Source organism: Adelges cooleyi, unplaced genomic scaffold, assembly GCF_023614345.1.
Source record: "Adelges cooleyi isolate 19-005CV unplaced genomic scaffold, UGA_ACOO_1.1 ACOO_flye_CR_arks_rails_tigmint_CR_PRNA_108, whole genome shotgun sequence".
NCBI classification, from domain to species: Eukaryota; Metazoa; Arthropoda; class Insecta; order Hemiptera; family Adelgidae; genus Adelges; species Adelges cooleyi.
The window spans coordinates 9,716,000-9,743,839 of NW_026095761.1; the positions used below are offsets into that span (position 1 = coordinate 9,716,000).

At 33.1% G+C, this 27,840-nt stretch overlaps 1 protein-coding gene across 4 annotated transcripts; it reads right to left on the bottom strand.

Moving 5' to 3' along the window:
• Positions 1-384: 384 nt before the first annotated feature.
• Positions 385-26,755, bottom strand: LOC126837589 (putative phospholipase B-like lamina ancestor). 4 transcript variants are annotated; one of them, XM_050571532.1, is made up of 10 exons: positions 26,475-26,755; positions 4,780-5,075; positions 4,598-4,717; positions 4,379-4,528; positions 4,064-4,307; positions 3,861-3,961; positions 3,522-3,677; positions 3,206-3,449; positions 2,892-3,137; positions 385-1,498 (listed from the first exon to the last, which is right to left on the bottom strand). In XM_050571532.1, exons 3-10 carry the CDS (start codon positions 4,705-4,707, stop codon positions 905-907), a joined length of 1,845 nt encoding a protein of 614 aa, XP_050427489.1. In that variant the 5' UTR covers positions 4,708-4,717; positions 4,780-5,075; positions 26,475-26,755; the 3' UTR covers positions 385-904. The 4 variants fall into 4 exon arrangements, with proteins under 4 accessions (XP_050427489.1, XP_050427477.1, XP_050427484.1 ...); XM_050571520.1 differs by having other exon boundaries at positions 387-1,498; positions 4,833-5,075; XM_050571527.1 differs by lacking the exon at positions 26,475-26,755 and adding an exon at positions 14,654-14,956 and having other exon boundaries at positions 387-1,498; positions 4,833-5,075.
• Between the last annotated feature and the right edge of the window lie 1,085 nt (positions 26,756-27,840).

The following is a 27,840-nucleotide window of genomic DNA, read 5'->3' on the forward strand; positions in this document are numbered from 1 at the left end:
ATTCAAATAGTTTTATTTTTAAAACGGACAATCAGTTTTCATCCATTTTGAAATAATAGCGTTTTAAGTACTTAATTATTCTTGTACTATAATTTAAAAATAACAAATGATTTAAGTAAAAGAAAATCTTAAAATGCTGGATTTTGAACAATTTTGTTGCGATTTTTTTTATATTAAAACCACATAAACCATAACGATTTACTTATTTGGAAAAAATAAACAAACACAATACGATGATTATATTATTATAGTGAAAATAATTTTTATTCAATAATAAATCACACAATACGTGTAGAAAAAAACAAAATTATATTTTTACCAAATTTCTAACGCGCCAGGTGACGAAATAAAGTAAAAATAAAATAATAGTCTATCTATTAAAATTATGGTTAAAAAAAACATGTATTTAAAATAAAGATATAAGATTTTTTTCTTTTTTTTCGAAAAAGAACAATATTATTATTCCAAATATATAGACGTGATACTATACGATATAGGTCAAGAGATATAATATTATGTATTTATCGTCAAATAATCAATAAACTAATTTTCAAATTAAGCGATTAAAATTAGTTTTTTTTTATTAGCTAAAAAAATTCCATACCCTAGTATCACGTTTATAAAGACTTGTGTAAAAAAAAAAAAATCACCTACATTTCGGTCGAGTACAATAACAGCAGCAATGAGTTGATCTAATTAATTATCTATTCCTAATAATATTATTATAATTCGCAAAAATAATTATTTAATAATATTATTATCATTACACGACAATAAATTTTGGCGATTTCGAAAATTATTAAAAAACTGATTTTTTTCGGTTTAAAAAAAACGAACTTAAAAATATATTTTGTGATGTTTTTTTAGATGAAAAAAAAAGAAAAAATAGGCAGGACGCGCGTCCTCAATCGTCTGTGTCCGCCGGTCCGCCGGACCACGCCCACTCGGTGTCTGCCAGATCGTAGGCCCACACGTCCGGGTGTCCGTGGTGCGGCAGGTGTCTAATAGGGCTGTCGGACCACCGGAACGGTTCTACTTTGGTTCGGTCAGCGGTGAACGGCGGACCGGCGGCCGCCAGGAAGCCGCGCGTCCGGGCGGCGGCCACCTTGAGGTCGACGATGCCGGCGAAGTTCTTGTCGACGGCCACCGGCGCGGCGGCGGGCAGTTCGGCGTCCACGATGATGGTGGTCCGGCCGCGCTTGAGCCGCGTCTCGGCTTCCGGCCGCCGCCGCAGCCGGTTGTCGTCCGCAGCCACCACCGCCGCCGACGCCGCGGCCCACTGCCGGACGATCGACTGGTTCCAAAAGTGCCGGAACATTGTGTTGGTCTTGATGCCCAGCAGGTCGCTGCGGCCGATCAACGACATGTCCGGCCCGCGCATCAGGTCCACCATCGACTGGACGTCCGTCACGTTCTGTTGGCCGCGGTGCAGCACGTTGGCCACCGGATGGTCTGGGCTCTCGTTGTCCCTCTCGTTGTTGCTGAGCCGCAAGATTTCCTGCAACGCAAACGTTATACGCACATGAGACATCCGCCACGGGTTTCTATTATTTAAGGGGTTCGGTATAGGCAATTTTTTTAGAAAAATCTTTACTTAAAAAAGACAGCACAGTGGCATGGTCGAGGCATAGTGGGAACGGAGCATATTTGGACGGGGGGAGGTCACAGGCCTTTATCAATTACAACAATTGAAAGTGATAAAATCAGTTTTACATAAACGCTTCAATGCGAATCTGTGATGGTAAAAATACAAGCATCGTACGCATCGAATCAAGGGGGTAGGAGTGATTTAATCATTGTCAAAACTCTTCGATGCGAATCTGTAGACATTTAGAACACAGTGCAGTATAATCTATACCAATTCAGTCTAAACCAATACAGTTCAAACCAAACGCAATATAATATACAGCACAGTAAAAAAATACCAAAGCGGTGTTCAGTATCCACAGATTCGCATTGAAGCGTTTTCTCGAAAACATAAAAACATCATTGTAAAATACCTTCTCAGGTCCGCATCGAAGCTAAAATATTTTTTTTAAATATTTACTTCCAAGTTTTATTATAAAAATACTTCAATTTAAATGGTTTTGGGATCTCCGATTTCGAATTTGGTGTCGGTTTTCAAATTTACCCTTAAATTGTGTGACGAGGTAGGGAAAGGGGTCAACTTATTTTAGCTTATATTAATAAGCTAAAAATATTACGCGACTTAATTTTTTGTTTTTATTTTTTCATTAATGTTTCTTTATTTAAGTTAGAGAAAAAATACTTTCACAAAAGTAATTGTTTAGTGTATTAAACGGATATATTTTTTTTTAAAAGAATAAAATATTGTCCGTGGGAACTAAAAAGCCGACTTTTGATTTAGTATAATATTAGAAAAAAATTAATTTGTTTGATTAGAAAAAAAATCAAGTAGAAATACTATTTTTAGAATTTAACTTTGGCAAATAAACAAAATTACAATTGTTATATGACTGGGTTTTTACATGTAATTACATTTGTCGGCCAAAGTATTTACACAAATTTTTTTTTTGGCATAGACAATGTTTTTTATTTGCAAACGTAATAATATATTGTTTTATTTGTTAGCAGCTGTATTTATTACTTAGATTATAATGTTCAAGTTGATGTCTTAATCTATATAGTATGTATAGATCAAAATAAGTCTTTCATCGAAACAACAAATAATTGAATTACAGTTATTGAATTATCCTGGGCCATCACATAACCTACATCATAGTAGTGTCATTTAGTTGACATTGACATGAATATGTTTAATGGCGGGGTCATATAAACACTAATCATTAGTGAAAGTGAGGGGAGGAGACAGAAATAGTTATATTCATGATACAATGTCTTTATCCGAAAGATTGTTTTAGTGTACTAACCGGATGATAGGGATAACTGCTGCTGACCCAGTAGCCTTTGGACAAAAGTTCTTGCGTCATGTCCTCGGAGCAAGTGAAGTCAGGCAGCTGTTCGACCACCCAAAATTCGGTCGACACGTTGTTCGAGTTGAGCACCAGCCACTGTTTGTTACCGGTACCGCTGTTTCTGGCCGTGAATATCTCGCTCCAGGTCTTGCCGTCCACTGCCAACCGGTTGGCCGCCATAACCCTGGCTCCCATCAATACCTGCGCCACAACACGGTCAGCATCAAAAATGGATTTGCCACCCAAGAGGGAAGCGTGCCCTAGCTTACTTGTTCCGGCTTCATGATCTTTTCCCATAGCACTCTGTTGTTGTTCTGGATCTGCGTGCCCACCACGGTGGATTCAGTGTTGGACATGGTCTGGGTTATCCTGTAAAAGTCGTCCTGCGAAAATATCGTTCCCGGATACGACGTGAACTCGATTATCTTGCCATTGACCACTGGGCTGTTTTCGTTGCCTTTGATTCGATAACCGAAATCGTATCGCTTTTTAATCCGCAACATGGACCCGTAACTGGCGAAACGCAAACAACACAAAATCCGTAAGTATCTACACAGTACAGCGGAGGAAAAGCTTTCCACTTACTATCCGGACGCCGACGATGCCAACACGTAGTCGAACGGATCGACGTCGGTGATTTTCAGCAGCGCCACGGACAAAGCCGGTCTGTCGGGATTCAAGTCTTTTGAACTGTTCAATTTCCTTTCGAAGTCCTTCAGGTCCGGCACAATGTTCATCCATCTGCAAAATCATCAACACAGTCAGAGAAATTCTTCATAATATTAGTGGCACGCGGGAGGGGGGGGGCAAACGGAGGAATCGGAACTGATGGTGCTATTAGAAAAGGGATTCGAAATTTGAAAAGCCGTTCCCGAAAAATTGGGTCCCGGTCGCGCCAACCGATCGTAATTGCCAACTACTCACAAGAAGTCTATGGAAGGTATGTCGATATCCTGACGGCTCCTCTTCACCCCCTGTCGCCAACCTTCTTCCAGAGCTTTCAATTGAGTGTAGAACAAATTGACCTGCGTATTAATAATAATAATAAGGAAAAAGTAATAATAATCACTATCCTATTGTTCTTACGAGTTTTCATCGGATTGCCAACGGCCCCGGTGTGCTCTTACCTGATGCCAAAATGGGTCTTGGTCGTGTTTCTCGGCCAACCTCTTCACTTCTTTGGTGTTTTCCTCTAAAAACTTCCTGGTCCTCTCACAAAACCGCTTTCGTCCGACGCACGTGTTCTCCACCGTGTTCTGCCAATGCCAATGAATCATCTGCCACGACAGGCTACCCTCCAAATAGCCGGCGGCCATAGCTTGCACTGTGTCTGGATAGTTATGTTGCGTCTCGATTTCTAAAACGGCCCATCTAAATGATTAAGGGGTCATTAAAACTTTACCGAACAGATGGCTGCGAGCGTAGCAAACTTTGCCCCATACCCATTTTCAAATAAACCCGGCCTGTAGTATGCTCGGGCCACGCCCTTTCGGATTTTCTCGGGATTGTTGTTTTGCCCCCAAAAACTAATGCGCATTCCGGCTTCTCTAGTCCAAAACACCGTGGCCGCATAGTTGCCGTCGTTTTCATCCCTATAAAGTGCACGACAAACACAAGGTCAGGCCAAATGAAAATTGCCGCCAACTCACATCTAAATTTACCTGATCGAGCCACCGAAATAGAACGCCAACAAGCCCAACATGGTGATTGTGACGATCAAACACCACGACAGTTGCGTTTGAGCCCACGACGCTCCTACGACTTTCAACATTGCGGTATATCTGCGGCACAAAAAAAAAACGATAAACGTATGCGTTTATTTGGCGAAAAAAAAAATAACTACAATCGTTTGCCAATTGCTGTTTCAATTCGTCAGAATTTGGCTAAGGTTCAAACCTTGCAGTACTCGTCCAACTGATAAAAGTCAATATCCCTCTTCCTGCCACGTTCGAAAAAAATTATGTCCAATATGTGTCTCCTTCGGCCCTTGAACCGTCTATTGAAATAGGCTTGCCAGGCTCTGGAAACTCCGTTGTTATTCTTCTCAACCCATCGAAATTGGAGATGATGATCCGGCTACGCTTTCGTAAGCTTAGACCACCAGTATTAGTCGCCTTTGGTAAGATATCTGAATGACTCCTGCAAAATGAAATTTAAAAAAATGTTTTTAATTAAGCCCTTTTTTTTAAATTTCGATTCGAATTATATTATACACTTCGCCTTGATTACAGTTTGCTTATAAAAATAAACCAATATAAAGGGCCAAAGCAATTAAAAAATCTCTAAGCGATTTCATCAAAATTAAACGCTTCGTTGCGAATCTGTGGACAGTAAGAATCCAACACAGTATGAACCGCTACAGTCCAAACCAAAGCACAGTAAGATCTTACTGAAGTGGAATCCAGTATCCGTATCGAAATAAACAAGAACAATTTCACCCGGGGGGGTGAAAACTTGATGTAATTTAGGTTTAAGTATAGGAGCACACTAAAACAATTTTCTTTACAAATTTCAACTTGGTACAGCCATTGTTTTCAAAATCATAAAGTTAAAAAACCGTATAGCTTTTTTTAAAGCTGAAGAAGTGAAATTTTTCAAACCTTCCTCCCCCCAAAGTATAGACTAGATATAATTTGTGATCTATAGACATACCGATCGAGTAAATCGGTCCAGTATTTACAGTGGGTACAGATACTAAAGAAAAAAGCGCTCATTATTGTAAAACCAATATCTTCTTCGTCGACGCACCGAAGCTAAAACACTGTCAATTCAATTTATCGCGAGCGGGTTATTTTTTTTATCATTATTAATTATTAAACAAATATTTTTGTTGCGATTTGTGTTCGATCGTACATGTCGATTCGGGTCGGGTGAAACGGGTTAAGTGACGGACGGGTTACGGTTTAAGCGCCATAATTAACAAACGAAACTGAGACTATTCGGCGATGACACGACAACGAGGATGGACGATAACGCGCCGGCGATTGTGCGCTTGTTACTATTATAACAGTCAATTGAAAACGGCGCCATCGGCAGGCGCTTAATCTGATTAATCGCAAGCACAATATGAATCTTTCATCGACCGTCGCGACAATAATCGTTTTATTGTTGGCTCGGACCTTTCCACCGATTAGGTTCCTGTCCGATAGCCTAACACCACGATGAGACCAAAACGCAGTGCCAGACGACCGGGCACTTTTGTCGCGCTGAACCCATATAAAATGGTCCTTCGGGCCGGATAATTTTATAAAAGCCTATTTCGCGTTGCGCTAAATCCTCCATTCGCCTACGCCCAAGACGGACAATAGCTTGTACAAAAATGTGTATATCTTTTTTTTTATACATTTATATATATATATCACCCATAAAACAAGCGGAAATATTTCGCATACTTATCCAAACGGGACGACGAGTGCGCTCACATACACACAGACGTATACGGGTAATAAACCCGAGGACCTTGATAAGTTTCTCGTTCCAAGAGTCTATGACCTTAACGAGGTCGATGTCGTGTTCGTAATATACGAGTGTGTGTTTGTAGTTTTTATTGGATATTATTATTATTATTAGTTTGTATCTTCACTGAACACATCGCACCGGCAGAGGTTGTGCGCAATGCCCTCGACAAGTATTCCACATTATCATGTCATCCAATCGGTTGGGTCAGGACGGACGAAAGGATACCGTCTCGAAGGTCGAGGATGACCCTGGGAGTTTCGAATCGAAAAGGACAAAAATATTAACCACTCTTCTGGGTGTATTGATAGTGTTTATTTTCACTAGGGTCCAGTCGCAACGGATATCTCTCTTAGAGCCATAGTGTAGTGTTAGTGTAATCTACGACGCGCAATTGTTTCGAAAGTCGACTGACTGACAGCTGAGGCTATTGTTTGCATACATTATACTATGCACACAAAAGACGAGCGCTGTTTTGCAATAATTACGGTTTACTTCACGCGAACTAGAAATCGGAAGAGGAATAATATAGAATTTTAGAATTTTTTTTTTTTAGCAACACAACTGCGTTAATAACAGCTATACCTTACCGCGTCTGAGGTCCGCAAACAATATATTATAATTATTTATCGTGTGTATTCAAACGAATGGTGTTTTTTTTTCAATTGTTCATCGACCAAACTGTACTTAATTATATTATACTGTTTACTATATTATATACTAATGGGTTTTTTTTTGTTAATTGTTGCGGTATATGTCGGCGATGACAATGACAATTGACAAACGACGCAGCATATTGTTCTAAGCAATCGCGGTTGTCGATACGGATTCGTTTAGAATTCGTATGGACCAAAAAGGGTACACAACGCTATTTAACAACATAAAGTTATAATATTATACGTGCAAAACATCGCTGTTGAATACTTGAATGTCGATTATCTTTGTGGGTCGCGCGCGACTGACATTCAAATATATGAAATCAAATAATAGAAGATAACCACATAGCTGCGTGTCAGAAAATACCAAATGTCAATAAATGTTTTTGTTTTACAGAGTGGGTCTTGAACATTGTTCAAGACGTTTCAATCGCCCCTGGCGGTCCTAAGAAAAATGTTATCACGGCGGTAAGAATTGGATAAACAATTAAATGGAATCATCTAATCAAGTACATACAATTTGGTTACTTTTCGACTAAAATATGTAACTTTTGAACCACGGATGCGATATGTAAGGCGATTGGGACGCAGACACTATTTTAGAAGACTTTTAGACTCTTCGATTAGACTTTAAAAATTTTTTTTTCCATACTTCATAGTTCAGCTTGTTTTTATATATTTTTTCAAAAATTAACCCTTTATCAAAATTGTACGAAATATTAATAACAAAAAAGAAACATAAAAAAAGTCTAATATCTTTGAAGACATCCACTGGGCCATAATCATCCAAATTCCAATCACTCTGCATATTAATATATCCTACGTAGAACAACAGCTATAAAATATGTGTAGTACGTTGAATAACGGATAAGTATGTTTTTACTACTTAAAAGTAGGTACTACCTATTTTTATTGTTTTTTTTTTTAATTTCAAAACAACCAGTCGCATTATGAGCGTTTTGTAAATGTATCATCGAAATCCACTGAACAACATAAAATAATTGTTCGAAAACAATTGCTTCGACACGGGCGATATAGTGTTGGGAAAATAAAATACAACACTCCTTTTTTTAAAAAAAAACAATTAAGCAAAACGTGAAAAAAAAATTGTTAATTCTAAGATAAAGAAAAATCATAAAACGGGTGCACTGATAATATCGGCTCGACGCTACTCGAACGCAACAAAGGTAACCTTATGTTTATAAATAACTTAAAATGACAAATTTATTCATGTCGTCCAACCTCGTGTGATTTACAACAGTAAGGTGTATTTTTTGCAAAATATAACATACTCTTGGGGTTTAACCGAAAGGATCTATAGACATGCGTCATTCGCAACAAAAAAAATGTGTCAAATAAAAAGGAGATGCAAATTGCGAGTTTTTCTTTATTATAGGTATATGTATGTTATATAAAACACCTGAATTATAATCGGCCGAGTTAAGTTTTTTTGTTAATTTATTTTATTATCGACCGATAGACATAGTCTACAGAGTTACACAAAATAATAGGCGTGTTAGGCAAATCGAACAAACTAACCAGATTAAGCTAGATTTGGTTGTATGGTTTTGTGTATTTTTAATAATTGTACGCGTCTTGTTTTTAATAATATTTTTATTTATCGTGCTGGACCACGTTCAGGCCTGAAACACGGGTCACAGCAAGGGGACGATATTGTATTTGGACCAAGAGCCTACGACAATTACATTTTTCCCCATGTAAAACATGTCTTGGGAGATGCAATATTTCTTAAGGAAATCTGAACAGTGTTTTAGTTTACATTTCTAAAGAAAGATATGATCTTTGAAGAAAATATATCCTGATACTCCTGGTTGACATGTATCGAGTAACACAATATTGGTTGGCACACTACTGAAGAATTCTGAATACTTTTTCATAAAGTTACTAACATTTCAAATTGGTGGGATTGTATATTTGAACAGTGTATTAAAGTTAGACCAGCTTTACGAGTATGAAAAATGATAATTTTAAAAAGTATCCCATTTTCCGAGACTGGGTCGTAGTTAACCAATCGCCTTGTACACGGCCATTTCTGACAATAACATTGCTGAACTGAAAATGGGCCACCTATGTATGCACTGCGCAAACGGTCAATGTCAGACTCTATAAAAAGCCATAAAAAAAAACGTTTTGTAATAACACGTTTGTATGTATGCGCTTCTAAGCTGCAATAATAACGGTCGAGCGTTTTACTTAATTGGCACAGAGAAACGCCAAACCTCCAACCCGGACCAAGGACAAAACCTAAGGCATTGATTATTATCGAACGTCTTGAACCGATTCCTGTGTATGTAAATAAGAAGAAAAAAAACAATTAAAATATGTTCTATACAATTATTACTGTGTCGAACATCTAGAGCTACAGCTGTTGTTGTCGTCTATGGTCACCAACCAGAACGCGTGAGATTAATTGACCGAAACAAGTCGTTCGAGTACCTCCTATATAACCGCTGGTGATTTTTTTTTTATTACATACATTTTATTCCCTCCTTCAAAGTGTCCGGATCTGACAACGTTATAATTATTATTATTACGTTCGTGTTGGAAGTCGTAAAATATTTGAAAGTTTCAATCGCACTTGTTGTGTGAAAATACATATAAACTCTCTCTATTACTCGTTCCAACCATAATAAAAATTATATACTACGAGTATATTTGTCAAAAATAGCTATTGAAAATAAAAATATGATGTTATTATAGTACTTGGAATATATATCATTTTGCTATAATAACAAGACCTTTAGAATTAGGTCTATTTTTTTCACTTATTGCATCATTTTTCTGCTGATTCATTTTTCGGGGATCTTCATTCAGTGAAGGTGGGCATTTATCAATAATTGATTGTAAAAGTCACAAGTATCGATTGATCGAATCAATACATTAATCATATTTTACATACTGTGTTTTATTTAATAACATTTGTCATTTAATTAATAACTTCTCGTTAAGCAAAAATACATTTAACGAAATTACGATTACAATATATATTTTAAAATTCTTCGATAGTGTATCGAGTATCAACCAATATCGATAAACATGTATCAACAAGTATATTGGTTAACTATATGACCCAGTCAATACCTTAAAAGATATTAGACATTCTTAGAATTTTCCTTTTCATACTTTTATAATTATTAGTTATCCTGAATTAAATATATTTTCAAAAGTATAACCCCTACCTCTTAGGTGTTTAGATTTAAGATTTTTAAAATAGTGAGGTACCCTATATTATTGTCATAACTTGAAATAAAAAAAAGAAGTTGGTTGAAAATTTTGACTGGTCGCTAACCAGTTCTGGATAATTATTTTTAAACTTGTATTTCGAAAGTAATTATTTAAAACTGGTTGAAATGTTCAGCAAATTATTCTAATTAACTTAAAAAGTTAATAAAATACATTACAATTAAAAAAATCTTAAATTCCTAAGGTTTTAACATATAATAATTAAAAACAAAAATTAAGATATCGCTGGGTCATAGTTGACCAATCACGTTGTATAAAACAAAATTGCATCTATGCCAACATCTGTCTGTACTAATCGTGCTGTGTAAATTTATCGAATCGAACACCGCCCACATACTATGTACATTCTATCGGGCTGTCACACAGAAGCTATTTGAACAGCTTTGGATATATATTTTATCGCTTTTCGATTAGATTAACACAATAGTGTTGGAAAAAAAACACCATCGATTCATGTGTTATTGCACTGAATGAATAATTTGTTGCTACTAAAAAACGTGCACAGCACATGTGTTTATCACACACAAGGTGAATCATTTGGCGCGCAAATATTACTTAACTCGCAATAATTCCTTTAACACGTGCGCCAGATAATAAACTACACTTTAAAGTGTACTCGAGTTGTTTTATTCTTTACTGGTAATTTAAGGTTAGCCTTCGGTTCGATCAAATTATCTTTTATACACACTGTTATGTAGTGTTAGAGCAGAATCTACATAAAACGCATTTTATTTTTGAAAACACTTCGAAAGAATAGAAACAGAAGTGGTGACAATAAAAAAACGTTGTGTACATTTGTTTAGAGACAGTTGTGACAGAAGAGAAGATCATCAAGCAACAAACAAATATAGTTTTTAGAAAATAAATTTAAAAACGAATTGGCATGGCTCTACTTAGTAAAAAAACTAAATACAATCGAGTTGATTCGTCTTCTACGGGGCAATTAAAAAAAAATATATATATATATAAATCTTAAATTCATAGGGTATTAGACACATTATCGATTTGGTTAAGTGTTTGAAAAAAGTATCTCTTATTCGGGCTAACTACTTACTATAAATGTACAAAAATGAATAGTTCAATAAAGTCTAATACCATCTAAGTTCACGACTGCACCATAGTTAACCAATCACCTTGTCCCTAACATGTCGAATTATATTGATTTTAATCAAGTCATAGATACAATGCTGGTTAACTATTTTCTGTGGGTGTTTATTCGGCCAATCGAGAAGATAATTTATTTGATTGTATGGCCAAGAATGTCGCACTTGCTGGCGTACCAGTTGATTTCTAACAATAATTACATTGATGAAAACTCATATGGGCGGACCCGAGGCTGTTATTGAAATAATATTAATGATAATAATTAAGTCGACGGCCATAATACTATACATTGGCAGTGACGGCTCTACAAACGTCACTATGGACGTTATATGATTACTTGGTTCGGTTCGTCATCGACCGGTCCGAGTCTTAACTAAATGATTATAACATACTGGTTATTACTATTATAGTGACGAATTACCCGCATTTATAACCACAATTCTAAGTATAGCTTTGAATATCGTAACAGCTAATAAAAGTGGATTTTTGTTTTATATTCAATTGTAGTAATTCATCTATACATTATCTAAAACTAGAACCGCCAAACAGCATAGTATTATTGTACAAGAATTAATCGTTTGCTCGCAAAAAAAAAACTACTTTTCATTAAGTAAAAAAAAAACATGGATCGTTAGATCTATGTATGAGGCCAACTCGTTCGTGTTGGGTTTATAAATAGAATAATTATTTTTCGAAAAACTTCACAACAGTCACCGCCCCCGACCGCTAAGTATTACACATCATAGGTAGAGCTCGGAGAGGGAATTTTTAATTTTTACTGCACATTAAGTTGTAGGATTAAAAACAAAGTACTTGTTTATTTTTTTTTTCTTGTTAACGCTTCGTCCGTGACGTTTACGTACGGTAATTGGTGGAACTACGACGCAGTCTTGAATATCTTATAAAAGATAATAGATTTTGCAAAAATGTTTTTCTTATCTTTCGTAGTTCAGCTAATTTTTATAGATTTCCCAAAAATATAACCCAATTCATTTTTTAAATTAAGAATAATTTTCTGGAAATTTCTAATGGCTGTCTGACCAGTATCGAATAACTACTTTTGAAGTTAGAAAATAATTATCCAAAACTGTTGTCCACCAGACGACCTTTTCAGCAAATTATTGTTAATTTAAAAAGTTAGTGAAATACATACGTTACCATTCAAAAAGGTCAAGTTCATAAAAAGTTTAACACACAAGGGATGAGATTCTATTATGTCTATCAAATTTGGGCTAATTATAACTATAGTCTATAAACGTATGAAAATAAATATAATTTAAAAAATATCTACTGTCTTCTAGATTTCTAAAATATTGCGATCGGGTCACCCTGTATTACCTATTACCCACTACCGTACATTATGTATACATATTATATTATTATTTTTGTACTGTAATTGCCTACCATAATATTGTAATAATAGTACTTGATTGCCACGCTCACGATTTTCCGGTATTTTTTTTTTTCCGTGCAATTACTCGCTTGTTTTCTGCGCTATTGCCGCTATTGTTAAACTATTTCCAAAGCCCGGACATTTAAATTATTTAAATTGCTAGCCCAGCATTTATTGTCCCGTGCCGAGCACTTGTTCATTATAACGATAATATCCGCATAATATATAGCGGGTATTTGCCTAAGTATATAGCACATATTATTATTATTACGCTGCTAGGGCCGAGCGAGGACGGCAAAAAAAATTTAAAACAAAAAACAAAAAAAACCTACTTAGATTTCACCGTTTAACAGATTATTAAAATTTTACCGGCTGCATTGTTCCGGGATGGGAAAACTTTCTCAAAGAAATCAAAATCCATTTCCAATAAACAAATTCCAAAAATCCATTATAGGTTAGTCGTTTTTTAAGAAGTATACTGATTTTTTTTTAATTTAATGCCCAAACGTTAAAGTTACTTAATATATTTTTTATTATAATTTAAACATAATCATAAAAAAATAAAAGTAAAAGTATTTACAATCGTTTTCAATTTTTTAATTTTATCAATGAAATCACCAAAGCATTACAGATCTTCGCCTAACTGAGAAAATGTTGACTTCCCGGTTTAACATTTTTTTTTTTGTTTTAATCGTGCAACAATTAAAAAAAGTACATAGACACGTTTTATGGGTTTTTCAAATAACATTAGGTACAAGTATAATTAAGGTTTCTTTTTCGTAGGTAAGTGGTTAATGTGTTATTTTTATAATATTAAGGAAATACTAAAGAAATGCTGTGTTACTGATGTTTGATGTTCGGCCAATAACACTGTGCAAAACTATTGCGACGAACGAAATTTTATTACAAAAAATAAAGTTATAATTTTTCATTGAATTCGTTGTCATATTTAAAAATGTATATTCTCGCTGCTTAGGACTTATTTGATAAAATATTCGTTAAAAAAAAATCCACAAAAATAGTTTTTGCCACCAAAATGGAGCTTTGATGGTTCAACGTTTTAAAATGTTTGACAAGTTTTTTTTTTACTCTGGAAATAATTGTGAATCCTCTTTGTGTATTGGGAAAAAATGTATTCAAAATACAAAAGGATTATGTAACTTATTTTTTCCACAATTGATAACCGACATATTAAATTACCTAAATTTGTATGATAATTCGATAATAAGGAAAAAAGTATCAACGAGAATCAACCTTATAATTTTTATTAATTGGCGCTTTTTCGATTTTCACCGACCTACGGGAATAGTTCACTTACATTTTATCGATGGCAAAAAAATTTCTAAACAATCAAAAACCATTTTAAATTTAAAATGCATTCATTACAATTGCTTATATAATATATTTTTGTCTGTATATTTCACATCAATTATGTGTTACAAAGTGGCGCAACTGCAACAGTACAAAATGGCTGAAAAATAGCATATTTGAAAAACAGCCACATGCAACGGCAAGCGGATCCGAAATAATTAGATTATTTATTCTTTTCGTGTACATAATTGGCAATCGGTTTTATTTGTCTGCGATTGAACGACAATAACGGAAAAAAAATGAAAGATTATCAAGATTATCAACACATATAGATAGGTGTATTCGCAATGTCTGTTAACCGCGACAAAAGAAATTCAGGCGCCGTTCGTCCGTATTGTATCGGTGGCGAATTTTTTCTAATGATGCAAAGAGCGAGAGAGAGAGAGAGATAAACAATGAAAGTATAATGATATAATATAATGATTTTTTAAATTTGTTTTTGTCGAACAATACAATCGTTGTAGGCTACTTACCGGAATCTCGACAGAACAGGAAGTAGAGGGTCCTGTACATAACTTTTCCAGCCGTCGTTTCGGGCTTTTTCCGGGCTTCCGGGTGAACCATACAAAAACAAAAAATTTAAAAAACGCCGAAAGGGTCTGTTGTTTTTTTATGGGTTTTTTTTCTTTACCGAATTTCGGCAGTAAGATAATAAAAAATCAATAAAAAAAAAACTAATTAAAAAAAAAAATTGTTTAAAATATAAAAACAATATTTCCCGGCGACGGTCGTCGTCGTTGGTCGTTTCGCGTCCGGCTCGCGGTCGTACACTGACTGTGATCTCGGCCGGCGTTGGACTTTTATATTATCATCATTATTATTATAGAATAGAATACTTGCATATACATAGACAACGAGTGAGCGGCCTGCCGACTAATATTATATTATTATGTATCATTAATACTACGGCTGCTGTTATCGGAATACATAATAATATATAAGAGATACAAAGTCGACGATAAGATAACGACAATACCGATAGTGTATATAGGTATAATATTCCTATTATTATATACTAGTAACTATACTACTACTAATACTACTACTACTACCATCATCATTTGCGCGTGTGAGACCAACGAGAGAGAGAGAGACCAAGACGACACGACCGGCCGCATACCAGCAACAAGTTATAATTAGTTCCTATTAATAAAAAAAAAACTATAAAATATTCACTGAAAAAAAAAAAATGATTCGCTGCCGAATTTCGTTTGAAACGGAATGAATCACGGCCGAAAGAGCTGCTGGGCGACGACTGTACTGTCGTCTTCGTCTTTATATTATACGTGCCCGTTTGCCACGACGATATTGTGATTATATATTATCAGGTACCCGTTATTATTGTTATTACTAATCCTAATCGGTTGATGAGCCTTTATCGCTGGAAAAAAAGACATTTTTATGGTGACCAAATTGCCCACACGCGCCGCTCGGATCGGACGTCAAGACCTTTAGAAATAATAATAATAATAATAATATAATAAAAAACACAATAGCTCAACGGCACACAACCGGTATAGTAAGTTATCAGTTGGCCCAAATTTTATAAATTGTTCAACAATATTATATGAACTCATCCCTTAAATGATAAAACTCAACGGACATACGATTTTTAAACGGTATCATTTATATATTTGTATATTATATTATATCATTATCATATATTATGTCATTTGTATATTTATATATTTACTTTTTAAATTAATTTGATTAAATTGTTCTCTTAATTTAAAAATGTAATTAAATATACATGACGCTATCATTTAAGTTTATATAGCTATGGAAAAAATACAATTTTTTAATGTTTTCTAATATTTTAAAACAACATAAACCAAGCTGAGGTGCCTCTAAAACAAATATATGACTGGATTGTTTGATTTGTCCAATGATAAACAACCGGTTATTAGTTAATCAAAATTAGGTATACTTTTCAACAATATAACCCTATCCCTAATGTATTAAAACCCTACGAACTAGTGTTTAATAGGTAATGTAGTATAATATATTCAATTAACTTACTAAATTCATTATAATTAGCTGAAAATTTTGACTGGTCGATAACCGGTTGGGAATATTTATTTTTATAGTTTAAAATTTAGTAACGTTAATTATCTTTGTAAAAACTATTTTCTTAAGAGAGTACAATTGTTCTCCTTAATCTTATCCTTACCCTTAATGAATCACCCTGTATACACGATATTTACAAAACGCAAATAAAAATATCAAAAAACTCAACTAACCACGAGAGACATAATAATATTATTATAGAGCGATCGTTGTAGAAATAATTTACTTGTATGCAAAGAAGATACCAGTTTGGAGTTCAAGTTTCATCTGGAATTCTTTTTGTATTATTCTAGTTTGTCGCCTAAAACCTTAAACGACTTTAACGGCGTTTGTTTGCTGAGAATAATAAACTTATCTATTTTATTGATTTATTTTGAGTTTCACCATAAACATAACACTTTAGGTGCATAGGCGTGCACTAAATGCAATTAAAGTATGGAATACGTTGATGTGTGTGTTATATACCTATTGTGTTAAAAGTTATGACCTTACAGCCGATTTGTATTAATTTTTTTGTGCGCAGTTAAAGTGTGGTCGACACGTTTTGTCGGCACCAAAATAACACTTTGAAAATATAGTATTGAAAAATATCTATATAAACTAGGTCCTTTGAACCGCCAAATGGATAGAAGTCTTACAGTAGGAGACGACCTTCGAGTGGGCCATAATGGTAATAATATGTTTTCTATTATACGAACGGCGGAGATAAATAAAAATAAAATGGGTATCATTTTTTTGTTTTTTAGCCTTGCACTTGGAAACAATACCGAATGCGCATAAAAGAAACACACATTACATAATATTGTATCCGTATTAAATATAATATCAATAATAAACACGACAACAATAAACTCTGCAGGATCAAAAATTAAAAATTCTTTCAAAATGCGTTCACATCAGAGTTTCGTTTTAACTACACGCGTGTGCTTGGCTTGTGATACCTTTCCGAGAGCTTTAAGTGGATGGTTTTTTTTTACCTTAATAATTTGTCTATCGGTCGCTGGACATACATTATATTATAGGATAATAATTGAAAATACCGATGACACTGGACAGAATAGAGGAAACAAATTAATATTACGTTCGACCTTGTTGTCGATACACAAACACTATCTATGTGTACTCAACACAACCCTTGGGATAACTTAAGTGTGTATACATAATGATTCATTAATGATTAGGCACTCATTTCCTCCTAAAATAATTGCAATTTTGATGTTTAGTTTATCTTATAATTCAATATTAAACAATATTTAGTTTTTATTTTTTTAAAAGTTCTATCAACTCTTGAAACTATAATGATATCTTTGAAATAAATGATATAAAACTGATTATCGACTAGTTAAAATATTCAGCAAATTTCAAAAAGGTAATTAAATATATACATTACCATTCAAGTTTTAAAAGTCCATAGACTCTGGAAAATGCTAAAAAAGGTAGTTTAGTAATTATTGTTTAATATTGTACAATAACATTACCAAAAGTCTCTTCAAAATTTCAATTATTTTAAGAAAAAATTCGTGTCATCCTTAATGGGTGTCCTTTATCGTAATGAAAATATTTAACTGTTTTACTCTTAATGACATTGAAAGCGGGAGGGTTTTAAGGGGTTTTATATAGGCAATATTTAAGAAAAAAATGATTTTGATAAATTTCGACCGTGTCACAGTATTTTCAGGTTAATTTGATTAAGTTCAAGGTATAATTTCTAAACTTTACTATTTGTTCTATGAGTAAAAAGCCTGACTCAATTACGCCTACTTAGAGTAATCGGATTTCATATTCTTTACAAATATTTGATCTGATACACCTTTTTTTCTAGGCATTTGTGGATCGATTTTTGAATAACTGTTCCGTTTACTTAAAAAGCCAACGAAGTGAATACTAAAATTTTGAGAAATCCAAATAGATTAAATTTAAACACAATTTTCAATTGAAACATCATAAATCACACAAAAATTACCACAATAACCTAGAAATGAGGCCGATAACCTTTTCACAGAATTGAAATCGGACCATCCTAAGTAGGCGCAATTTTGTCAGAATTATATGTCTAAAACGTCAAAAAAAAACCGACCGCTTAAACAGGTAGTCTTCAATAGGTTATTATCATAAATACCTCCACTGCGCTTGGTCTAGACAGTAATTGACTCGACACTCGAAGTTGTCATTGTCTTGTTATAGTGTTTACCTTTGACGACAACAAAACTAATGTAAAACAATTGCGCAAAGTATCGTGGCGTAGACTTGTGTCATAATAAAAATAATAATAAATATGTTAACTATATTATATTAACGACGTTTCGTCATGGTCGTCGAAAAATATGATTATATTAATAATAATAATATATTATACATTGAAATTTGAAATTATAATATTAACCGACCAGTCCACTGACAAATATGTTTTATTGTAACATAATTTTACAAAAAAAAAAATATATATTTTTGTTGTTTTTGCACATACGTTTCAATTGGTACTTATCTCCTTAAGTATATACAAAGTATAAGGATAAGACACTAATTATCTCTGCCATAAAATTGACATTTTGATTTATGTTATTTTGCAATAAATATGTTATAAACAATATTCAAACTTTAATTTTTAATTTTTTTCATTTAGAGCTCAATCATCTTTTAACACTTAAATATAACGTATATATTTAACTAACTTATTAAATTGAAAAAAAATTGCTGAACATTTCGACTGGTCAATGACCAGTTTTGGATGATAACTTTATTAAGTTGAGAACTGGTTATTGACCAATTGAAAATGTTCAGCAAATTATTCTTAATAAGAGTCAATTAAATTATACATGTTACCATTTAAGTTTCAAAATTAAGTACAGCTCTGGAAAATACTAAAAACTAAACAATTTTATAAAATATTAGGTAATTAATTAGGAAAATTGCAATGATTTTAAGAAAAAAACGATTGTCTTATCTTAATTAATCTCTCTGAATACTATAATTATTACTAATTACTTTTATAACATAAATGGGTTTCACCACATTGTCGAACAGGTTGAATACTATAAGTCCGCTCGTTAATATTATAAAAATAAACATAATAAAACTAAAGATAGTTATATTTTAAATTGGTCTTCTTAGTTTGATTAAACGGTATCTGTTTCCGAAGAATCACTTCACCAAAACGTTTCTAATACAAACATTTTTATCCAACATGTACCTAATCGGTAATGTTCTATTGTCATTAGTCATATCGTTTAGAGATAATAATTGTTTTTAACGGGAAGCATATTATAATGATATACATAGATCATATTATTACAATATACTGTATAGAATAGATAATATAATTCATATAACTTCGGCTATGAATGGAGCGTCGGTCGCAGCTATACAAAACGTTTATCCATTATAACAATAAACTAGTGTGTAAAGGTAATAATAATAAAAATAATGTAATACACTTGACCTTAAACTTAATCCAGTTGTTTGAGTGACCTACATAAAATTATTTGTGACAATTTCTCGTTTTTATTTTGTTTTGCAATCGCTTATCATATACAGAGATTTTGTACAATTTTAATACAGGATGGTGCATTAACTCAGAACCAGTCAATGTCTCAGAAGATATAACACTTATCAAAATTATTATTTTTAATATTTTTACAGACAATAGCTGGTCAAATTTTAATTTATTTGTCAAAAATATAACCCTCGCCCCTCATGTGTTAAAACTCTTTATAAACTTAAGCTTTTCAATTGATAATTGATTAATTTATATAATTGATTATTTTTTTAAATTAAGAATAATTTGCTGAAAATGTTGACTGGTCGATAACCAGTTTTGGATATTAACTTATAAAGTTATAAAAGTTTAAAACTTAGGAAAGGGTGAAATGTATTATTGTTTTTATCTGCGCGCATTACTCTGCCGCACTTCACCCCCCCGCTTCGAAATTTTAAACTTTAATTTTCACTTTAAAAGTTATTATCCAAAACTGGTTGTCGGCCAGTCAAAATTGTCTGTAAATTTGGACTAACTAATAACTGTGACAGTATAAAAAAAAAAATAATTAAAATAAAGTCCAATACCTTTTGAGATATTAACTTGTTCATCGTTACTGAATCACCCTGTATATTTGATTAATAGTTTAAGTTTTCGATCGATTGGGAAAAATAATGTAAGCAATTTACGAGTTTTTTTAAATGTTAGTGAATTCCCATTAAAATATTTATAATACAATTCACAGAAAAAATACCATCCAAGTACTGGCACAAAGTTGACCATAATATTATTCTAACAGATATTTTTAATTATGCATTTTCAATCAACATCTTCTCGCATGAAAATTCATAAAAAAAAGAAAACAAATATTGTTTAAATGTTTTGTCGAGATCAAGGTAATGCAGAACGTCTTAGTACTATTGAAAAACGTGTTACTATTATTTGACGATTTACCGACAACAGCATGATGTAAAATATATGTTAAATAATATATTAAAGATATAAAAACTTAATTATAGGTGAAATTCTGTGTTATTTTTTTTTCTTCGTTCATAAAACAATAAACATCAATTATTATTTGAACAGTTGTGAAAATAAATTAAAATTTGGTATTTGCAATTTGTTAATAACCCCTGAACCTAAAACTATAAAATCTTACGCTATAAGCGAGTTAGACTTAGACGCTATAAAATAAAAATTTGCAAAGCTAATGTTATAGTGATGAACACTACAATTTGACGTTAAAATGCATTTTAAAAAAAATCTCTTATTTAAATTGATTGATTGTTAGTTCTCTTTATAATTATTGCAAAAAAGCACAACATTGTTAAACCGGCCTGTCCGTGACATTATAATCATGTCAGCAGAAACTACAAAATTGCGATTATTTTAAATGAGTTAATTAATTATTTTAAAAAAAGAAAATTAATTTTAAATTTTGAATTGGTTCTACAAAAAACGGTGTTTGAATCAAATAATAGACAATCTTTAAAGTATACACAATACGTTAAAAATAGCAAAAACCCAAAACCTTACCTGACCTAGGTAATAGATTCAATAAAGATAAGTGGATTTTTTTATGCCGTTCTAACTGTTAAATGGTATTAGTACCGTGAAAAAAAAAGACCATTAAGTCAGTTAAATAGGTTTAGTGGCTGCTATTCGTTAAATTAGTATTAGCGGCTTGCGCTACTTTCTACATGTTATTTGCAATGCTAATAATATTAGCACTAACGCTAAAAAAAAAAAATAAATAAATTATAAAATACCGAAACTCTGTGTTCGACTTTAATATTGTATTAGTAGCGTATCCTATCCTTAACTATGTTCAGTATAAGTATACCTATATACCTGACGTTAATTGAACCGCATATTATGTTAATTATTATTATATCAATATTAAATTACAATATATTATTTATAACGTGTACTATTGTCGTTGGAAATTTGGTATTAACAAACGCTTGAGTGTGCAATTTTCGTATTAGAGGGCATATTTTTTTCCTCAATAAATGTTGTCAGCAGAAATCACACATTATTATCGGTTTTGTAGTGGGTGGTCGTAATCGGGTTCAGCTAAATTTTATTGTGCACACTTGCTGTGTGACCTCCCACCAACATGTAGGAAAACTTGGCAATACAGAATGAAGTTCATAGTGTACTGATTATAGATTGTCCGAGGTCGTGGACCTTTCGGTCTTCGTTATGAATAATGCACAGAAAAAAAAATTGAATTATCAGTTTTCAACGTTATTCCTTTTTTATTTATAGCTAATACTTTTTTTGCTTAATTGTATTTTTTTTTTATTTAGATAACTATATTATAAAGAAATCGATGCATTTGAAGATTATCAAATCAATAAATATATTAATTTCCCTCGAAAACCCATTGAAAACCAACGTTGACAGTTGAAGTTCACAATTGAAAATTTAATTCTTAAGTTCCATGCCTAGATTTACACATCGAATCAGTTGAAAATATAAGATTACTTCTCCACTCGAATCCATTAATCGCAAGCCAGCACACAGCCACTATTCCGGACAAGCCCCCCCCCCCTCGTTTTCTTAAAAGACATTGGTGTCGTGATCTTCTAAATTGCAATATAATGCCACTGTTTGATTTTTGGCAGATTCTAGCTAAATTGATATTTTTGTAGTTACAATTAATAACAATTTAACAGTTTAATGGTTTTTGTAATTGGTTTTTAACAATGTACCCTTATAGCTCGTATACCAGAATGGGTTGATAATAATTATTAGGTTTCTAAAGTAGGTATTATGCATATAGGCCAAACTGCCAAGGTTGGTTTTTAGTCTGACCTAATGCCCGAGTTTTTCTTTTTCATTATAACACTTAGGGCAGGAATAAATTACCGTCAGCGACATTAAGATATTTATAAACAACACCACAAATATCTTAGTTATAGTACTCCAATCCAAACATATAATACAAACAATAGTCAATACGTTTAAGGTATTTTTAACAGTAAAAAAAAAGAAAATGAATGGTAGTTTGGTTTTAGGAGATACCAACTTAATTTTAAAAATTCGCTGTTTCCAAGTGTGGATTCCACCCCTGATTTTATTGCATTTTCTGCGAGGGCTGCTTCAAAGGAGTGTGTTAAGCTGTTATAGCAACCCTCTCGTTTCTTTTTTTTTTTTTGAACAAATTAGAGTCCATATTATTAACTAGCCGTTGTCTTTTCGTTTGACGATGTACATTCGAAGTCTGATGTGAGTAATTATTTCAATTATTTTGGAGTAAATCTGTATTTTATTTCTTAAGAGTTTTTTAAACATATAAATTTAGCACAGAGCCATATGGGAACTTTAATAAACTTTAGAGCTATCGATAGTATGTGATTATTTGGTTGGTACCAATACTGTGTAAAAAATAAAAAAGGTTTAGTGGTTGCTACGTGCAAAAGTCATTTACCTAAATTAAACTTATCTAACCTACCGGGTCTACCTTTAAAACAGGTATTTTGTTCTTTACTAGCATTTAGACGGCGCTACCTATGTGTTGGATGGTAATTCCGACTGGTATTTCCGATGGAAATTATTTAATTAGTTATCGATTTGTTAATTGCACAGCGCATAAGTGCTTAATGGATGATTATTATAGCACCGGTAAAATATATCGATGGCATATTATTTCTGTTAACAATCTAAACAAGTGATTGCTGAATGCCACACAACGTTGTTGCCACCTAATCAAATATATATATATTAACTATTTAAATAATAATAATTATTGTATAGGCTAGTGTACACGCGTTTGCTCGAGAAAACAAGTCTCGTTAACCAGTGCAATACTTGTACTGCACCTTTCCTGTATAACAATATACAGAGTGATTTGTTAACTATGACCCTGACGATATAATAATATTATAAAAGATATTAGATTTTTTTTCATTATTCGTACATTCAATATTAGTCTAAATATTAGCTAGCCCAAATTTGATATATAATCTCATTCCAATGCGTTAAAACCTTTATGAACTTAAAATGTTTAAATAGTAACGTCTTATACATGAATAATTCACTTTTTTGATTAATTATAATTTGCTGAACATTTCGACTGGTCGATAACCAATTTTGGATGATTACTTTTAAAGTTATTAAAGTATACAAGTAATTTACTTATTATCCAAAACTGATTGTCGACCAGTCGATATTTTCAACAAATTATTAAACATTTTAAATGACAATTAAAAGTCGATATGGCTCTGGCAAAAATAAACATACAAATTTGAATATTATAAAATAACAAAGTTAAGTGTCTCCAAAAAGAAATGCTACAAAATTACAATAATTTTAAGAGAAAATGTACGGCGTTATTCTCAATAAGTCACTCTGTATAGGTACATTTTAGTTTTGCCAGTGGTCGGTTTTTATGTAACGCGGATGTATTTGCACTTGTTCGGCAACCGCACTGTAGTTATAATATGCTTGTCGATATTTTTTTATTATTATTATTATTAGTAGTATTAGTATAACAGAATACAGACCACGTGCCAATGACACGACTCTAAATATTGTTGTCGAATAACTAAAAATCGATTGTTTTTATCTCTATTTTTTAATCATCCACAAACCAAGGAGGATGGTTGGGTGAGTGTTTTTTTTTGGTAATTAGGCCTTTTTGCATTTAGAGGGTCAGGGTTTTTTCTCGGAATTTCCCATACATTACAAATTTGTTCAACGTTTTGGCGTTGAAAATGTTTTAGTCATAAATACTAACGTCTTTTAAAAAAATATAACATTATAAATCAATTATAAACAAAATGTATCAACTTAACCTAACCTAACCGATTTCAACATTTTTTTTTTTGTTATAAAGTTTACTGTCTTCTCTATGATGATTAATAGGACGATTTTTTTTATTTTGGTATTACAATGTTATTATAAGTGTTTATATTTTTACTTTTTTATAGTTGTTTCATAAATAATATTCGTTTTTAGTAGATAAATTAAAAGTCGGTCTTTTAGCCCCGTAGAGAAAATAGTAAGACTCACATAAAAAATAATGGAAATCCGTCCAATAGATATGCCAGAAAACGATTTTTACAATTGTCATTTTTTATGAAACTTTCGCCATTATTTGGAGAAAATAACTTTTAGCGTTTTATAACTATAAAAACTTAATATTTTCTCACCTAAAATGCGGTAAGCATAATAAAAATGGCAAATATTGCCTATCATTTGCTCATTGAATAGTCGAAACGATTGCCCTTAGTCAGAGTTATGCAAATTGATATTCGAATAATTATTTCACAGTTTGTTCAAATAATTTTTCCACGATTCATTCGAGTAAAACATTTTTTTCCTTTATAATATGCTGTACATTTTGTAATATATAATATTGTACTTATACGACATAATGTTTTCAAAAAATCACTTACAAACTGTTTAAATAAAATGTTTTTGAAATTTATTTCAATAACTTTTACTTGAATTTATAATGTGTTGTCTAGACACGATTATTTAGATAACGTTTTTATTCGAACGATTGTAATTTTTGTTTCCGGACGTTTAGACGGCACGACTTTTACACGGAAGTTTCCATCGAACGGGGCAGCTGTTGTCCAACGACCTTTGAGCCCGGTAATAATTTATTATTGCCGTTATCCAAACACGCGCATCTGGTGCACGCGAACACCCGTCGATCGGGGACGAGGAATTTTTTCTCTTATATTTTTATGTAACCGACACACTCACACACACAATCACTTCAGCTGATGTCGACGGAGGGTAAGTTTTTCTTCAGACTACCTAAACGTAGTACGTCGCCACACGCAAACATACACAATACGACGTGTAGGTACATCAGGCCTATTATTATTGTTATCATCGCGACGATCAAGGGTGGGTTAAGAACGATTTTATTATATTATCGTCCGGCGAAGGAGAGAGAGAAAAAAAAAACTTTGGGTCGTACCCGAGTACTTTTGGGCGTGTTTTTTTTGGGGGGGGGGGGGGGTTAAATAATTTTTACGCCGTCGATACGGACACGTGTGCGAGTTTTTATGTATTTTAGCATAACTGCAAAGACATTACATGTTTAATATAATAGAAAAATACAATATTGAGTTGATACAAATTATACCAACTGATTAATGCTCTTTTACCTAGTATTCGAAGTTCGTATCATAATTAATCAGGTTATATATTCTAAATAGTATACCGAATTGTGTACAAACAAAAACTTAACAAGTGTAATATTTAAGATGGTAATAATTTTAGTTGCATTATACAGATACCAATCAAATAACCAACACTATTGTAATAGAGGTCGAGATAAAATTCGAGATTTTCATATTTTATCTGTAAAAACATTTTCATCTAGGTCATTAACCATCTTACTAATAGCTCTTTTTAAATTAAGTTCATTTATAGTTACATCATTGGTAAAAACAGCAAATCTCACAATATTTTTTTATTACAATCCTAACATTAGATATTATTCAAATTGTTAAATATTACTTTAGGGATGTATCCTGGCGAACATGTAGCGCTTGCTAGAGAAATTTGAAATAATTTCGGAAAAAAAAGTTATTTAATAACTTCAAAAACCTAATTGTTCGGTTAGTCGCCGTTGGCGGTCATTGATCGAAGACCCGGTGGAATGAGTTTCTAAGGGGTAAATAATTTTAAAAAAAAGGGAGGGGGTTTAAATTTTTTTATCCCTTTTATTGGGAGCGGAGGGTTTTTTTTGTCGTGTTATGTTATTATGAGTATTTTTGGCTCACCTGTACAGACTTCGAGTGATCTCTGGTAACGAGACACAGTTTCTTGACGTACGTTCTTCATTCAAAAAAAACGATTCGGTCGGGACGCGCGTTATCAGTGTCCCAGGAGGAAACGGGACGGAAAAGCGGCGGCGGGACGGACACGGCAACGGACACTACTAATAATGACGATAATTACTATTATGGGTTATCTATTTGGGTACGGGCTAAACGCGGGGCGCGCGGCGGCCGTAGAGGGCGGCCGGTTGAGCAGAGTGGAGTCGCGGTGCCGTCGGTGGTGTTGTCGGGACGACTGAGCAAGAGAGAGGTGCTGGCCGCCGCCGCCGCCGTCGGTGTCTGGACCGCGGTAGACGGGACCCCTCTATATGGGGTTACGCACGCCGCTCGCTCAATGGTGGCCAAAATGCGTGCCGACGCGACCGCGCATCTTTTTGTTGTGTATTAATAACAAAAAAAAAGAAATCGTAAGATTTTCAGCTAAAGTTAGAAGACTAGTTAGAAGCTATAGCTCTTAAACGCAGAAGGGTGGTAATGTTTTTAGACTTTGTTAAATAAACCGAGTGAACAAGTAATTGAATGGATCATTTAGCGGGTCGAGCAAAAAGTCTCACGACTTTTCCGAGTTAACGAGTAAATAAATAAATTAAACGACTATTTAAATCGAATGAATCGAGTAAATAAATTGAGCGTTTATCGTGACTCGAAAAATCTCGCATGTTTTCGAGTAAAAGAGAAAACAGACCGAATAAATTAGTTAAGTAGAATATTGAGGAAAAGAGTGAAAAATCAAATATCGAGTAAACAATTAGAGTAAACGTGAAATAAAATCGTGTAAATAAGTAAATAAATCGAATAAACGAGTAAGCAAATTGAGATAACAAGTCTAGTAAACCAGTAAAAAAATTGAATGCATTAATCAAGTTATTTAATAAATAAATCGAGTATTTAGCGTGACGCGCACGCCAAAATTTTCTCGATATTTTCAAATAAACGAGTAAATGAATCGAGTAAACGTGTAAAGGAATTAGTTTGATACAAAAAATGCCGCAAGAAATCTTTTTGGTTTACCTCTAGCCTAAGAATATTTTTTCATGTGAATAATAATCATGTAGGTAGGTTTTATATTCGTTGGGCGGTTAACCTGTTCCCTTCAGGTTTTACCCCTGCGGAGGATAGGGGAATAGGAAAACTAGTATGACAATTAAAAAAAAAGAAAAACGATTATTGAAATCCAGATTTGACAATATAATAGTAGTAATATATATTATGTTAATAACAATCGATCAGGAACAGAAAACGTTTCCAAGCCAATATTTGATTTATTTGGACTGCAATTAGCGTTAATTAAAACATAGTGAAATATTAT